Source organism: Octopus sinensis, linkage group LG23 (assembly GCF_006345805.1).
Source record: "Octopus sinensis linkage group LG23, ASM634580v1, whole genome shotgun sequence".
Classification (NCBI taxonomy): Eukaryota; Metazoa; Mollusca; class Cephalopoda; order Octopoda; family Octopodidae; genus Octopus; species Octopus sinensis.
In genome coordinates this window covers 10,630,594-10,647,446 of record NC_043019.1, presented here as the reverse complement: position 1 = coordinate 10,647,446, position 16,853 = coordinate 10,630,594, and the positions used below count along the sequence as shown (strand labels likewise).

Here is a 16,853-nt window from a genome sequence, read left to right as displayed (position 1 = left end):
TCTTTTTCTCTTTTCCGCGATTGAAAGCACCCTCCACCCCCACCCCACTAGTCGTGATGGGGTGTTGGTAGGGGTGGATCAGTGGTGGTAACTGGTAATTGGTGGTGGAGGTGGTGACCGTCATAACCAGCACCACAACACCATTGATGCCAATGCCTCTACCAACACCACTACCACTACTACCACCAACACTCCCACCATCAACATCACCAACAACAACGCCACCATTTACACCACCTCTCTCAGCACCACAACTATCACCAACACCTCTACCAAAGCCACCACTCTACCTTCACCAACACCCCCACCGTTAACACCACCTCTACCAAGGTCATCACCAACAACTCTACCATTAACACCACCACTATCACCACTACCACCAACACCTCTACCATTAACACCACCACTATCACCACTACCACCAACACCTCTACCATTAACACCACCACTATCACCACTACCACCAACACCTCTACCATTAACACCACCACTATCACCACTACCACCAACACCTCTACCATTAACACCACCACTATCACACTACCACCAACAACTCTACCATTAACACCACCACTCACCACCACCACACCACCTACCATAACACCTCTACCCTAACCACCACTATCACCACTACCACCAACACCTCTACCATTAACACCACCACTATCACCACTACCACCAACAACTCTACCATTAACACCACCACTATCACCACTACCACCAACACCTCTACCATTAACACCACCACTATCACCACTACCACCAACACCTCTACCATTAACACCACCACTATCACCACTACCACCAACACCTCTACCAAGGCCACTACCTCTACCATCACCGATAACCCCACCATCAGCATCAGCAACAACAACTCCTACATTAACGCTACCTCTACCACCACCACCACCACCACCACCACCACCACCACCACCAGTTTCCGCAAATTCTTGAAGCCAAAATTAAAATATTGTTCCATTGCTACAATGTGCAGAGTACAGTGACTCCTTCATTATCAGCAGGTGCAGTGTTTTTCTGCAGTCACTGCACACGTGTTCTTTGTTTACCTGTGAAACGAGATTTTATTTTTTTTTACCTCTCCCTCTTTACACCTGTTAATTGGTACATCAACAGGTGTTCACAGCAGTTGCTAATTGCGCATTGCTCTGCTAACATTGTTTATTGCATCACCTCCGCCGCCATTGCTGTCTTGCCCTTGCTAAAACTAGTGCAACTAGCATTCGCTGTTCTCAGTTTATTGCACTTCATCTTGCTGCACTGCGGCTTTTGTTTTGCTGTTGCACACTTCCACCATTACTTCCTCTTCCTCGGCTCATGCAACAGGTGCACAATCTTGTCAGTGACTGTTTACTGCACTTAGCTACTTTAAGTGTGATGCATCTTTCTACACTGTGAATATGCTGTGTGGTGCAGTGTGCATAACATGGGTGAGTTTGTGTATGTGTGTGTACATGCACATATACTTGTCTTATATATTCTGCGCTTTCATAGATGTAGAATAAAAAATCCTTTACTTGGAAAATGGCTAATTGGTTATTGATAGGAAGGGCATCTGATTGTAAAATAATGCCTCGGTCATATAGTAGTTGTCTTGGTTATGCTACCATGGAGAAATGGAGAACGCACATGAAAACGTATGGATGAATATATGTACACACATACATTTGCATGCATGTACACACTCACACACCATCATTATCATGTAACTTTCCTTTTTTCCTTTTTCCATACTGGACTGGATTCGATAGTTCGACATAAACCCATAAGCAAGAAGGCTACAATGAACTCCAGTGTCTGCTTTGGCATAATTTCTACAGCTGGATGCCTTTCCTAATGCCAACCACCTCACAGAGCATACAGGGTGATTTGTAAGATCATCAAGTACTTGTAAGACAAGCCTCCCTCCCTCAGCTGAGTAGGGTATAGTATTGAGAGATAGGTGATACTAAAGCAATATATTCACCTCTTAAAAGTGAATGTTGCATTAGAACATACACATACTGCGATATTTACCAAGAGAGAAAAAACTCTCATATGGTTTTACAGTACGTACTGTCCCGGTGGCACGTAAAAAGCGCCATCTGAACGTGGCCAACGCCAGCGCCACCTTGACTGGCTTCTGTGCCGGTGGCACATAAAAAGCACCAGCTGATTGTGGCCGCTGCCAGCCTCCCCTAGCACCTGTGCCGGTGGCACGTAAAAAGCACCCACTACACTCACGGAGTGGTTGGCGTTAGGAAGGGCATCCAGCTGTAGAAACACTGCCAGATCAGACTGGAGCCTGGTGCAGCCTCCTGGGCTTCCCACACCCTGGTCAAACCGTCCAACCCGTGCTAGCACGGGAAACGGACGTTAAACGAGGATGATGATGATAAAAGCACATCATAGCTATTGCCAGTGGCAGACAATCACCACTCCTTCTACTGCCAGGCCTACCATGTCATGTGGTTGCAGCCTCTTTTGGCCTTGTCAGTGGTAGACACCAAGCAACTAGAAATAGCAGTAACTGCTGCACTAGTGATATACATAGAAATACAGAGCCCTATCAGGCACTGATGTTGTTGCTAAGAGCCAGTGGGCTTATTAAAAAATAAACAGTGTGTGTGTGTGTATGTGTGTGTATATGTTTGTGTCTGTGTTTGTCCTCCCAGTATCGCTTAACAACCGATGCTGGTGTGTTTACGTTCCCATAACTTAGCGGTTCGGCAAAAGGGACCGATAGATTAAGTACTAGGCTTACAAAGACTAAGTCCTGGGGTCGATTTGCTCGACTAAAGGCGGTGCTCCAGCATGGCCACAGTCAAATGACTGAAACAAGTAAAAGAGTAAAAAGAGTAATCACCTGTATATTAGTATAAATGTTACAAGTTTATTAATACTGTGCTGTGCAAGAGACCAGTAAACCAGTCTGGGGTCTGTGGGAATTTGAAATTCCTGCTTATAAAACCTGAGGCTCTCAACCATTATTTTTATCTGTTGACCCCTTTCATTACTATTTTTTTCTTGTGAACCCTCATAGTCATTCAATGTTTAACACAATTTAATAGATTCTTCTTTCAGAATTCCGATTTCATTTTTCTCACATTAACTTATTATATAGGTTGAATGTGGAGGCGCAATGGCCCAGTGGTTAGGGCAGCGGACTCGCGGTTTCGATTCCCAGACCGGGCGTTGTGAGTGTTTATTGAGCGAAAACACCTAAAAGCTCCACGAGGCTCCGGCAGGGGATGGTGGTGAACCCTGCTGTACTCTTTCACCACAACTTTCTCTCACTCTTACTTCCTGTTTCTGTTGTACCTTGTATTTCAAAGGGCCGGCCTTGTCACTCTCTGTTTTCACGCTGAATCTCCCCGAGAACTACGTTAAGGGTGCACGTGTCTGTGGAGTGCTCAGCCACTTACACGTTAATTTCACGAGCAGGCTGTTCCGTTGATTCGGATCAACCGGAACCCTCATCGTCGTAACCGACGGAGTGCTTCCACATAGGTTGAATTGTGCAAAATGCTAGAGAAAGAAACCTTAGCCGGCTACTGTTTTAGGCCATTTCAGTGTCCTGAAAGTCTGGTCAGTGTAGTTTGTAACCTGTAGTATATAGTTCAGTTCAGTTTAGTAGTAGTTGCCATAGCAACGCTGATGTTATTAGACATTTCTGCTGCTGCTGCTGTTTTTGTTTTTTTTATATGGAGGGAATTGACACGGCTTGCTGCCACCCACCCACCCCGCGCCCCACTCCCTCTCCTTCTCACCCAAGAAATATGAATGTCACTCAGTCTTTTTCTGTCTGTCTGTCTCTCTCTCTCTCATCACCTGATTCTGAAGATATATTTGGTATTTTTATCACTGTACTTACTACCATTTTCTCCTCCTCCACCACCACCACCACCACACCTATATAAAACAATTTGAAACAAACATGATAAAGAGTGATAGTAAACAGTAGTAGTAGTAGTAGTAGTAGTAGTAGTGGTTGTTGTTGTTATGATAATTTTTTTCTACTAAAGGCACAAGGCCTGAAATTTTGGGGCCAAAGGGTGCTAGTTGATTACATTGAATGTGCTTATCTGGTACTCATTTTATCATTTCCCCAAGAGGATGAAAGACAAAGTTGACTCCAGCGGAATTTGAACTCAGAACATCAAAACATCAGAAGAAACGCCACTGAGCATTTTGTTTGGCATTGCTAACAGTTCCGCTTAGTCTGTCACCTTTGCAGTAGTTATAAGTTGAATTTATAAAATAGACAACAAATGCCATGAATTTGAGAATGGGGTGTTGACCCTAGTATTTTGCTGGTACTTTATTTCATTTTATTGAGAACATTTTTTTTTTTTATAAAGAAACTTAGAAGCAGTGAATGAGTTGATGTGTTACAGAAAATATAGGAAATCTCAAATGCAGAATAGCTGTAAAAACAACTTAGAAGATTAGATAAATACCCTTAGAAGATGGTGGGAAAGTGACCAGCAAGCTTACTACAGAGAACTGAAACCTGTACTGCTCAAATTCTGGCTGACAAGAGATTTTTGCAGAATATAGAATGGTACTTTTCTGCTGGTTGACAATACAAGACACGATTCCAAATATCTTTCAGTCTTTTAGGTAGCATTTTGAGTGATGTGTCCAATTAATTACCACAGGAATAATTATTGTCTTAGTCTCCAACAATCTCTTCACTTATCTGGCTAGGTCTTGAAATTTCTCAATTCTATCTTTTTTTAAAATTTTTTTAATAACTTCCACTAAACAGACCAAATGGATAATTGAAGGTGATTGTGTTGGTAAACCCTATCCCCTGGGTTATTCCAAAGTTTAACAAAGTTTGTCTTTGTCACAAAGAGAAGTGTTCCCTAAGTTTGTAATTCACCCATTTTCAAGAGCTTAGTTCCCCACTACCATCATAATTTAGGCCAATTAGCCTATTGTGTATCAAAAGCAAGCTGTTTGTTTTTATTATTAATGAGGACCAGTTTTCTTAAGTGACAAGTAATATGGTTTCCCTCTTCTGACGAGAGGTGGGGATGTCCACAGTTGACGCACACTTGTCCTTCGTAGAAGTGGTACGCCGGATAACAGCTTTGTTGTGGTTCCTGTTCGTATTATTGCTTTAATCTGTAAGGCAGCGAGCTGGCAGAAACATTAGCACGCCGGGCGAAATGCGTAGCTATATTTCATCTGCCGTTACGTTCTGGGTTCAAATCCCGCCGAGGTCGACTTTGCCTTTCATCCTTTCAGGGGTCGATAAATTAAGTACCAGTTATGCACTGGGGTCAATGTAATTGACTTAATCCGTTTGTCCCCTCTGTGTTTAGCCCCTTGTGGGTAGTAAAGAAATAGGTATTTCGTCTGCTGCTATGTTCTGAGTTCAAATTCTGTCGAGGTCGACTTTGCCTTTCATCCTTTCGGGGTTGATAAATTAAGTACCAGTTACGCACTGGGGTCAATGTAATCAACTTAATCCGTTTGTCTGTCCTTGTTTGTCCCCTCTGTGTTTAGCCCCTTGTGGGTAGTAAAGAAATGAAAATCTGTAGTGCATTGGGGAACTAAGTATTACTCAGTTCTGTGTTGGTTCTGTGCATGCCTTGAGACACAAGAACTGGTTTAAATGCTAAAGGGTCAAAGCACGAAAAGGAAAAAAAACATCAGCAAAACATAATCTTGCTAAACATTTTGTCCAGCATGCGAGAAAGATTCTGTCAGTTCATTGCCTTTGTTTGCAATTTTTGGTACAAGGTCAGTGATTTCGGGGTCAATAAATTAAGTATCATTGGAGTACTGGGGTCAGTGTAATTGACCAATCCCCTACCTCCAAATTGCAAGCCTTGTGTCTTTTGTAGAAAGGATTATTATTGTTAACAGTAATAAATCTTAGAGCGAGTTATAAACAGTAGCTGCAACACATCGTGAAGTATATTTGCCATTTAAATATGGCTAACCCTAAGGGTGGATGCTACTGTAGTTACAAACTACAGTAGCATCCACCCTTAGGGGTTAGCCATATTTCAATGGTAAATATAAGGCACATTATTGTTGTTGTTGTTGTTGTTAGGAGGAGGGTGGTAGTGGCAGATTAATAACTTTTTATTGCAAAGTAACAGATTTATAGGAGGATTGAGGGGTGGGGCAGTAGCTATATTAAACTCCTCCAGGAGGCTGACCTCGGCAGCTGCGAGCACTTAGGTCAGTTTTTTATCATTTCTAAATGGTGGTGGTGGTGGTGGCGGCGGCGGCGGTGGTGAAGAGGTTATATAAATAAATTTCTTAAAATAATAATAACTTTGATAAACAGCTGAAATAAACAACTGAAATCAAATTGCTGGGAAAAAAAAAGAAAAAAAAAAACGAAAACTTCGACAAAATTATAGGTGATATATAACAAACCAATGAAATTTCACTCACCACCATCATCACCATCATCACCATCATCATCACCACCATCATCACACCATCACCATCATCACCATCATCATCATCATCATCATCATCATCATCATCACCATCATCATCATCATCATCACCATCACCATCATCACCATCACCATCATCACCATCATCATCACCATCATCACCATCACCATCATCACCATCACCATCATCGTCACCATCATCACCATCATCATCATCACCATCATCATCATCATCACCATCATCATCATCACCATCATCATCATCACCATCATAAGGAAAATCACTGCACTCACACCGATACCATTGCCCTCAGTTAACATCAACATTTTTTCCTACAAGTATAATGCTATCACTGGTGCCAATACCATCGCTGCCGCCACCACCACCATCACCACCACCACTGCTCATCACCATCATCATCATCATTACCAACATCAAGCCTTATCCTTCCTTATACATCCTGTTGCTGTTATCAGTTTGTCTGCTGCGTCGGGGCCTTCATTAAGTCTCCCCCTTTGTTCAGGTTGTCCAATCACATCATCACGTGGCAACAAACAACGAAAAGACACACTGACAGCCTGGTGTTTCTCCCATTATCAGATCTCTTTGTCCTTTGGACTGAATTGTATGTTTGTCTGTTGTCTGTGAAATGCTTTGAGGGATGAAAATATTTTAATCCTCTCAACCACCTCTGCCTCCTGCCCTCTCTCTCTCTCTCTTTATAGCTTATGTGTGTATGTATATTCAGGTATATATGTGTGTGTATAGAATAGATATGTTTGTATATGTTATGCTTATTTGTGTGTGTATATGTGTGTATATGCATGCACACACACACACACACATATATATATATATATATATGTATGTATATATATGTATATATATATATATATATATATATATATATAAGGCGAGCTGGTAGAAACGGTAGCACGCTGGGCGAAATGCGTAGCTGTATTTCGCCTGCCATTACGTTCTGAGTTCAAATTCCGCCGAGGTCGACTTTGCCTTTCATCCTTTCGGGATCGATAAATTAAGTACCAGTTACGCACTGGGGTCGACGTAATCCATTTGTCTGTCCTTATTTGTCCCCTCTGTGTGTAGCCCCTTGTGGGTAGTAAAGAAATATATATATATACACACACATACGTACATACATACATATATATATATATATATATATATATATATACACACATACATACATACATATATATAATATAAATAATATATATATATGCATACACACACACATACATATATATATACACATATACATATGCATATATGGGTACAGGACATCTCAATCAGGAAATAACATGAAATACGAAAACAAATGAGTTGAATACACAAACAATGAAAGGAAAACAGGACAAGTAACATAAAGAATGACCCTTCATCAGTTGTCGGCTGCCTGCTCGTTTTCGTAGTTCATGTTGTTTACTGTTGGTGACGTCCTGTACCCATATATGCATATGTATATGCACATATATATATTATTTATACTATTATTTGATTGAATGCCACACATATATTTCCAAGTAAGTTTATCTAAGTGCAGGAGTGACTGTGTGGTTAGTAACTTGCTTTCTAACCACATAGTTCCAGGTTCAGTCCCACTGCGTGGCACCTTGGGCAAGTGTCTTGGGAAATAGCCTTGTGACTGGGTTTGGTAGACAGAAACTGAAAGAAGCCCGTCTTATACGTGTGTGTGTGTGTGGTGTGTGTATGTTTGTGTTCCCCCCCCAACATCGTTTGACAACCGATGCTGGTATGTTTATGTCTCCATAACTTAGCAGTTTGGCAAAAGAGACTGATAGAATAAGTACTAGGCTTACAAAGAATAAGTCCTGGGGTCAATTTGCTTGGAACTTTTCAGCGCCCCCTTATATACACGTCTTTGTGTGTGTGTGTGTGTGTACACACTTTGTGTTCTGTTTTCTGTTTGCACGACAAAACATGCATGCATAACACACACACGCCTCTACCTCTATTGTCTCTAACACATTCTAAAGATATATTCATTCTGGGTAGATTGCCATGTTAGGGTTGGGAGGAGGCTTGATGCATTTTGCAAGCTTTGTGATATTGTAGGATTATGCAATGAGGGTGGGTTGATGGATGGGAGGAGGGCATGCTTGAAGTGTGAATTAATTAATTAATTGCACAGATACCTGATGTTAATTACTGCAGCAACACAGAGGTAAGAATGGAAGCAACTGCTTTGGAGTCACTAGCAATGTTGGCATTGTTACTGTTTAACCCTGAGTCAGCCTTAGTCAAGCATATATACATACATATAAACTTAATGTACAATATATGGATCTATATAACCCAGTAGTAATCCTTTAGTGGACCTGGCTACATGCCACATAGTAAACTAATGCATAGGCTTGTAATGTAGTATCCTATGCAGTTGAAATCCTGTGAATTCAGTCAGTAATGATTATTTCATGAGAAGTATATAGAATATATGTGTGGAGGCTCATGGCCTAGTGGTTAGCGCTGCGGACTCGCGATCGAGGGATCGCAGGTTCGAATCTCAGACCGGGCGATGTGTGTGTTTATGAGCGAAACATCTAAGCTCCACGCGGCTCTGGCAGAAGGTAATGGCGAACTTCTGCTGACTCCTTTGTCACAAATTTCTCTCACTCTTTGTGTGTGTCAATATATATATATTGACACACACACATATCCATACATACATACATACACACATATATATACACACATATACACATATATATACATACATAAATATATACACACACATATATATATATATATATACACACATATATATACATATACATACATATATATGCATATGAATATATATATATATATATATATACACACACACACACACATATAAATACATATACATATATACATTTATATATACACACATATACACACATATCTATATATATATATATATTCTAGCACCCCTACCCAACTGACTGCACCTCCATATGGTCTGATCTTGTTTGCTATGATGTGAGAGAGTTGAGTCTAAAAGTCAAGGTGCAGCTCACCTGCTCCACCCCACCTGCCTACCTCCCCGTTCTCTTCTGTTTGACAATGCATCCACATGAATTCATTCGATAGACACAGTGTTCAGTGTCATTACAATTAGTGCACAACATCAACAACAACAACAGCATCGCTATTGGCTTCGCTTCTAATCAACCGACTTTTCCTTCCCCTCTATGCCCCAACCTCAGGTCATTAGGTACATCTGTTTGTAGCAATCATTCCATCCATACATTTGCCTTCAGCATTCTTAGTCATTACCTGTGTCTTCTGTATTCAAAGCAGCATCTTAGACCAGTGGGTTTTTAAACCCAGGCAGTAGTGCCCCATCCCTTAGGGGTAGCAGACATAAAGTTATATCAGAAAGGTACGATAAAGAAGCATTGCCTAGTGGGTAGGATGTTGCACTTTTGATTGTGGTGGCGGCGACCACCACCACCTTAAAATGGGAAGTTTGTATTATAGAAGCAAAGGCAGTCTTGGATGGGTTGGTCGCAAAAAGATTAAACCAGGTACTGGCTGTGTGGTTGAGTAGCTTGCTTCCAAACCATGTGGTCTTGAGTTCAGTCCTATTGCACAGCATCTAGGGTAAATGTTTTCTACAACAGTCCCCAGGCTCATCAGACCTTTGTGAATCGATGTGCATGTGTGCATGTATATGTATGTGCCTATCCATATTTAGATATCACATGATGGTTGTTAATGAGTATCGTCATCATCGTGCAAACAAGGTCATTCATTTCCCAGTCTTCTGTGAAAATCATTGCAAAGCAAGAGAGGATATCATCAAGTCAAAGCAAAGGGAAACAGGCGAGGGTTTGTGACAGGAAGGGCATCTAGCTGTAGAAAATTTGCCTCTGAAAAATCTCTTAGCACACTGGATGAAATGCTTAGCGGTATTTCACCCATCACTACATTCTGAGTTCAAATTCTGCTGAGGTCGACTTTGCTTTTCATCCTTTTGAGGTCGATGAATCAAGTACCAGTTGAGTATTGGGGTCGATATAAATGGCTTACACCCTCCCCCAAAATTTCAGGCCCTGTGCTTATAGTAGAAAGTATTATTATTATTATTGTAATTATTATTATTATTATTATTATTTCCATTCATATCAATATATTGTTGTTTATTTCCAGCCAACGGAAGAATGCTGACGAACTGAAGACTCATCTAGAAGGCATTGTGGTGCCAGCATTTTGTACTGCCAGCGTTCACTTTACTGATGACAAGAAACAAAAGTTAACCAAGGTAAGCCTCCTTTTGTTTTGCATGTCGACTGATACACAGCATCACTTGAAATAAACCAATAAGGGAGTCCCTCGATACCATCAAGTTTCCAACCCTTTTTGCACCATGGACTGGTTTCATTCAAAACCATTTTCACACAGACCAGGGGACCACGTTTATAACAAAACACGATAAAGTGCATAATATATAATTTAATCATTATCTGTGTAATGGAAAAAACACCCTGAAGACTGTCATATCTTTTAGCTTTTACCCTTTTACTTGTTTCAGTCATTAGACTGCGGCCATGCTGGGGCACCGCCTTGGAAAATTGTTTAGTTGAATGAATTGGCCCCAGAACTTTTTTTTTAAGCCTGTTACTTATTCTGTCAGTCTCTTGCCAAACTGCTAAGTTATGGAGACATAAGGGCACCCCACCCACAGAAGCACAAACATACATATGTTTATACAACAGGCTTCTTTCAGTTTCCATCTTCCAAATTCATTCACGAGGTTTTGGTTGGCCCAAGGCTATAGTACATGATATTTGCTCAAGGAACCATGCAGTAGGACTGAACCCAGAACCAACCAAAGCCTTGTAATTAATTGCATTTGGTAGATGGAAACTCTGTGTGTGTGTGTGGCAGAAACGTTAGCACGCCAGATGAAATGCTTAGCAGTATTTCGTCAGCCGCTACGTTCTGTGTTCAAATTCCACCGAGGTCGACTTTGCTTTTCATCCTTTCAGGGTCAGTAAATTAAGTACTTGTTATGCATTGGGGGTCAATGTAATCGGCTTAATCCCTTTGTCTGTCCTTGTTTGTCCCCTCTATGTTTAGCCCCTTGTGGGTAATAAAGAAATAGGTATTTCGTCTGCCGTTATGTTCTGAGTTCAAATTCCGCTGAGGTCAACTTTGCTTTTCATCCTTTCAGGGTCAGTAAATTAAGTACCAGTTATGCACTGGGGTTAATGTAATCAACTTAATCCCTTTGTCTGTCCTTGTTTGTCCCCTCTATGTTTAGCCCCTTGTGGGCAATAAAGAAATAAGAACATTATCCTAACAAAAATTATATCAGACATATAACTAGCACATGTTCATATCTTTCTGCCATTTCAGTTGCTGAACTTATGGGATTCTAATAAATACTTTGACACAGAAACAATCAGGGTGAGTACTTCCGTGGCCTCTGTGTTCATACCCTTTTTTTTTTTTTTTTTTGTTAGGGAGTATTCCAATACCTTTGTGTTTGTGGATGAGTACATGTATACCTCTCTGTGTAGTATTTGTGGAGGAGGAGTGCGTATATATATTTATTTATTTATGTATATGTGTGAAGTTGTACATATGTGTGTTTGTATGAGATCGTATGTTTTTCTCTGTGTGTGAATGTGTAACTGTTAAGCCATATATATTTAATGCATAATAAAATGAATGGTTTACATCTGGTAGCTTACTGGTAAAGCACGGTCACTTTCACAGCGATTGTTATGTATATGCCAAATGAAAGACGGAAGATGGAATATACGAGAATTTATTATTAACTAGCAGCATAGCCCGGCATTGCCCGGGTATGTAAGAGCCCCTGGAGCAGACATGATGCTTGCTGTGAATTTTTAAAAAATTCCTGCCAATTTGTGAAATATACTGTCGAAAATATGTCATCTTGAATTTGAATGGCATGATTTTATCGATTTTTTCTGATGGTAAGGTATTGCATGGAAAACTAATGTCAGAATTAAGTTTCTTAGGGTAACATTAAGCTTCACCATGAGTTTGGTGAAAATCGATTGCAAGTTGCGAAAACTACAACAGAAAATGTGTTGCAAATAAAAAGCTTAGATTCTCGACCCCCATGTCGAATTTATCGATTTTTTTCAGAACTGGGGAGACTTTTCAAAATTTTCGCTGTGTTAGTTTTGAATTATGACATTGGGCTATGTGTGTGTCAAGTTTCATCAGAATCGGTTGAAAGCCATGGTTAGGGTGAGGGTACAACATGACAGACACACAGACAGACAAACTGCCGTTTATATATAGAGAGATCATGCCAATTGTTTCGACACGGCTAGCATCGATTCCTCATGGGTGGGACACCATAGATATACAGAATATATAAGAAGTTTTCATCAACTGACATAAAGTGATAGGTGTGCACTATGAATGCTCAGTTAGGTTTACCACTGACACTCCGGCCTTGAACTGCAACTGAAAGTGTGGTGTTGAGACAGCCCATCAGAGGTGGCTAGAAGTGGTTTCTCCTTGAGCAGGTAGATATAGATTTAAAGTAAAAATGAAAAAGCAAGTGGCATCACTTGAAAGGGACATTGAATTAAGATAGAGAATATAAATAACGTCTCTCTCTTTTACTCTTTTACTTGTTTCAATCATTTGACTGTGGCCATGCTGGAGCACCGCCTTTAGTCGAGCAAATCGACCCCGGGACTTATTCTTTGTAAGCCCAGTACTTATTCTATCGGTCTCTTTTGCCGAACTGCTAAGTGACATGGACGTAAACACACCAGCATCGGTTGTCAAGCAATGCTAGGGGGACAAACACAGACACACAAACACACACATACATATATGTATATATATATATATATACATATATACGACAGGCTTCTTTCAGTTTCCGTCTACCAAATCCACTCACAAGGCTTTGGTCGGCCCGAGGCTATAGTAGAAGACACTTGCCCAAGATGCCACGCAATGGGACTGAACCCGGAACCATGTAGTTGGTTAGCAAGCTACTTACCACACAGCCACTCCTGCGCCTATAGATATTCTCTAACTAAATTAAATGCCTTTTTCAAGTGATGCTAAACATTTTGCTTGTTCAGTTTTACTTTAATGTCTATGTAGAAAGAGAGAGCTGGCAGAAACGTTAGCACGCCGGGCAAAATGCTTAGCGGTATTTCGTCTGCCGCTGTGTTCTGAGTTCAAATTCCGCCGAGGTCGACTTTGCCTTTCATCCTTTGGAGGTCGATTAAATAAGTACCAGTTACGCACTGGGGTCGATACAATCGACTTAATCCATTTGTCTGTCCTTGTTCGTCCCCTCTGTGTTTAGCCCCTTGTGGGTAGTAAAGAAATAGGTATTTCATCTGCCGCTGTGTTCTGAGTTCAAATTCCGTCGAGGTCGACTTTGCTTTTCATCCTTTCGAGGTCGATTAAATAAGTACCAGTTATGCACTGGGGTCGATATAATCGATTTAATCCATTTGTCTGTCCTTGTTTATCCCCTCTGTGTGAGCCCCTTGTGGGCAGTAAAGAAATAAGAATGAGAGAGAGAGAGAGAGAGAAAGTGTGTGTATGTGTGTGTGTTTATATGGATATATGTATGTATTTATTTCTAATGTTTTTGTGTGTCATTTCAGAAACTGAAAGACCCTGTGGAAGCTGTGGCCAATTATCAGGTAAGGAATTCTAGGAAATATATATCCTCTATACAGCATCCCCATCGAGAAATTGTCTGCTTCATCATCATCATCATCAAAATATTTGCCATGATTCCAACCAACACCACTATTGTCACCATCAGCAGCAGCAGTTTCACAATCACATTCATCTGTGTTGGGGAAGTGCAGGGTGTCGAAAGGTCACGGTGAAGCTGGTTCTTTTATGTGATTTCGGTGCCTCTAGATTAGTGGCTTTCAACCGTGGTCCATATAAGATTTTGGTGGGGCCCACACAGCAATTCACCTCAGTAATTTCTGCCTGACTCATGCAAACATAGGGCATCGATATGGTAATACTGATGATGATGATGCGTGTGTGTGTGAGTAAGTATATATATATATATATATATATATATATATGTGTGGATATATATATATATGTATATGTGTATATATATATATATCACGTGACCGACCAGACCATCAGATGTTGTTACACATCACTGGTCACAATGCGCTCGCATTGTTTTAGCCTTCGAATGACGCCACCCCGCTGGCTAAGCGAGCAGGCCAACAGAAGAGTGGGAGAAAGAGTGGTGAAAGAGTATAGCAGGGATCACCACCCCCTGCCGGAGCCTCGTGGAGCTTTTAGGTGTTTTCGCTCAATAAACACTCACAACGCCCGGTCTGGGAATCGAAACCGTGATCCTGCGACCGCCAGTCCGCTGCCCTAACCACAAGGCCATTGCGCCTCCATATATATATATATATGTGTGTGTGTGTGTGTAGATCGTTAGCTCCTACACGCATTTTTTTCTCACCTTGTTTCTCTCCTTGTTTTTTTTTTCTGTGTATCTTTCTGTCGAAGAGCGTAGGCTCAAAACGTAAAAGACTTTTTCTATTTCTATTCCTGAGCACCATGCTAATACATTTGTTTGTTTGTACTCCACCTGCCTTCGTCTTTTGTCTATTTTCGTAAACTTTCCCTTTGTATATATATATATATATATATATATGTATGTATGTATATAAGTAGGTGAATGAATTATCCTATGTTTATCGTCAGCATGGAAAATTCGTTTAACCGAAACCTGGGTAGCAAATTCACATCAGAAAACACGGTTGAAGCGACCTGTCAAGGGTAGAAACTCCGGGTTCTTGTGTAGAAATTTGTGTGTTGTATATGAATGTATGAAATAAAAATATGCTGTCTTCGAAACATATGTCGAGAGTAAAGGAATTTTGTTAACATCTTCGTTCTACTCCATTCTTTCATTCATTCATGTGTGTGTATATATATATATATATGTATGTATATGTATGTGTGTATATATGTAATATATATGGTGTCTATATATTTGCAGGCCGGCCTTATCACTGAGTATGGTAACTTGGTCACACAGATTACGGCTGCCATCCAGTCCCAGTACGGACAACTCCAGAAGCAGCACCAAGAATTCGCTTCACACCTCAACCTGCAGCTGCAGCAGCGACAAGAACAGCTGCAGTTGTTGCAGCAAGTGGGAGGACCACCACCTCAACAGTCAGGTACAGTGTCGGTGTTATTGATGTCAGAGGTCAAGAGAGGAGGAGGGGAGGGGAGGGGCAACGGAATGGTCGGAAATGTGAATGTTTACCTCTCCATCCCCCACCTCCTTAGAGGTTGTTTTTATGCTAATTAATGGACCTTATTTACCTTTACAGTCTTGATCTCCCCCCCCCCCCCCGAGGTAGAGAGTCTTTCAGTGTTGGAGGGCCACATCTGGCAGGACAGCATATTCAAATCAGTTTCGATATTTACCATCCCCACCTCCTTAGAGGTTGTTTATGCTAATTAATGGACCTTATTTACCTTTACAGTCTTGATGCCCCCCACCCCCAGAGGTACAGAGTCTTTCAGTGTTGGAGGGCCACATCTGGCAGGACAGCATATTCAAATTAGTTTCTATATTTACTATGAAACCTCTAACACAATATAACAAAACAGAGTTTTCATAGAATATGATTTCCATGATATTTTTTTTTTCTTTGGTGTTGGGTATTGGGAAATTTTTTGTGATTCTTATGTTTTAACCCTTTAGTGTTTAAACCGGCCATATCCGACCCAAATATTCTACATGTTTTATATTTGAACTAGCCATATCTAGCCTCTCACAGCTAACCTACACTGACATTCTAAAAATAAATATTCACATCATTGAGATTTCAAAGCTATGAGATAATGTATGATTAATTCAAAACAATTTGAGTGAAAAAGCATTACATTTAACAGAGTAATCTGAACATCAAAGGGTTAAACATCAATTTAATTACTTCAAACAAATAATTTACAACTTTACAAATAAAGAAATATAATTAGATGTTTCTAAGTTTCGAAATGGGTTGAAAAGTCAGGTTTTAAAATATAATTGTATCAACTAAAATATTTTCCAGTTTAGGGATTTTATTTTTTACTGCAAATGTAATTCTTTCAGAGGACAACATAAAACTCTTCACAAGGCCATATACAACGCTTCACAAGGTCTCACATAGCCCTTCTAAAGGCCACACACAACCCTTCACAAGGTCACACACAGCCCTTCTGAAGGCCGCACACAGCTTTTCAGAAGGTCACACACAACCCTTCACAAGGTCACACAGCCCTTCTAAAGGCCACACACAACCCTTCACAAGGTCAAATGCAGCCCTTCTGAAGGCCACACACAACTTTTCAGAAGGTCACACACAACCCTTCACAAGGTCACACATAGCCCTTCTAAA

The 16,853-nt window shown here is 40.7% G+C and overlaps 1 protein-coding gene across 3 annotated transcripts in view; it reads left to right on the top strand.

The window, feature by feature from the left end:
- LOC115223453 (calcium homeostasis endoplasmic reticulum protein) overlaps positions 1-16,853 on the top strand; it is a 135,758-nt gene that overhangs the window by 95,737 nt on the left and 23,168 nt on the right. For all 3 annotated transcript variants that reach the window (XM_036512661.1, XM_029794030.2, XM_029794029.2), the window contains 4 exons: positions 10,603-10,714; positions 11,812-11,862; positions 14,073-14,111; positions 15,458-15,641. In XM_036512661.1, coding sequence (XP_036368554.1) covers positions 10,603-10,714; positions 11,812-11,862; positions 14,073-14,111; positions 15,458-15,641 — 386 coding nt within the window. The remainder of the gene's footprint in view (positions 1-10,602; positions 10,715-11,811; positions 11,863-14,072; positions 14,112-15,457; positions 15,642-16,853) is intronic.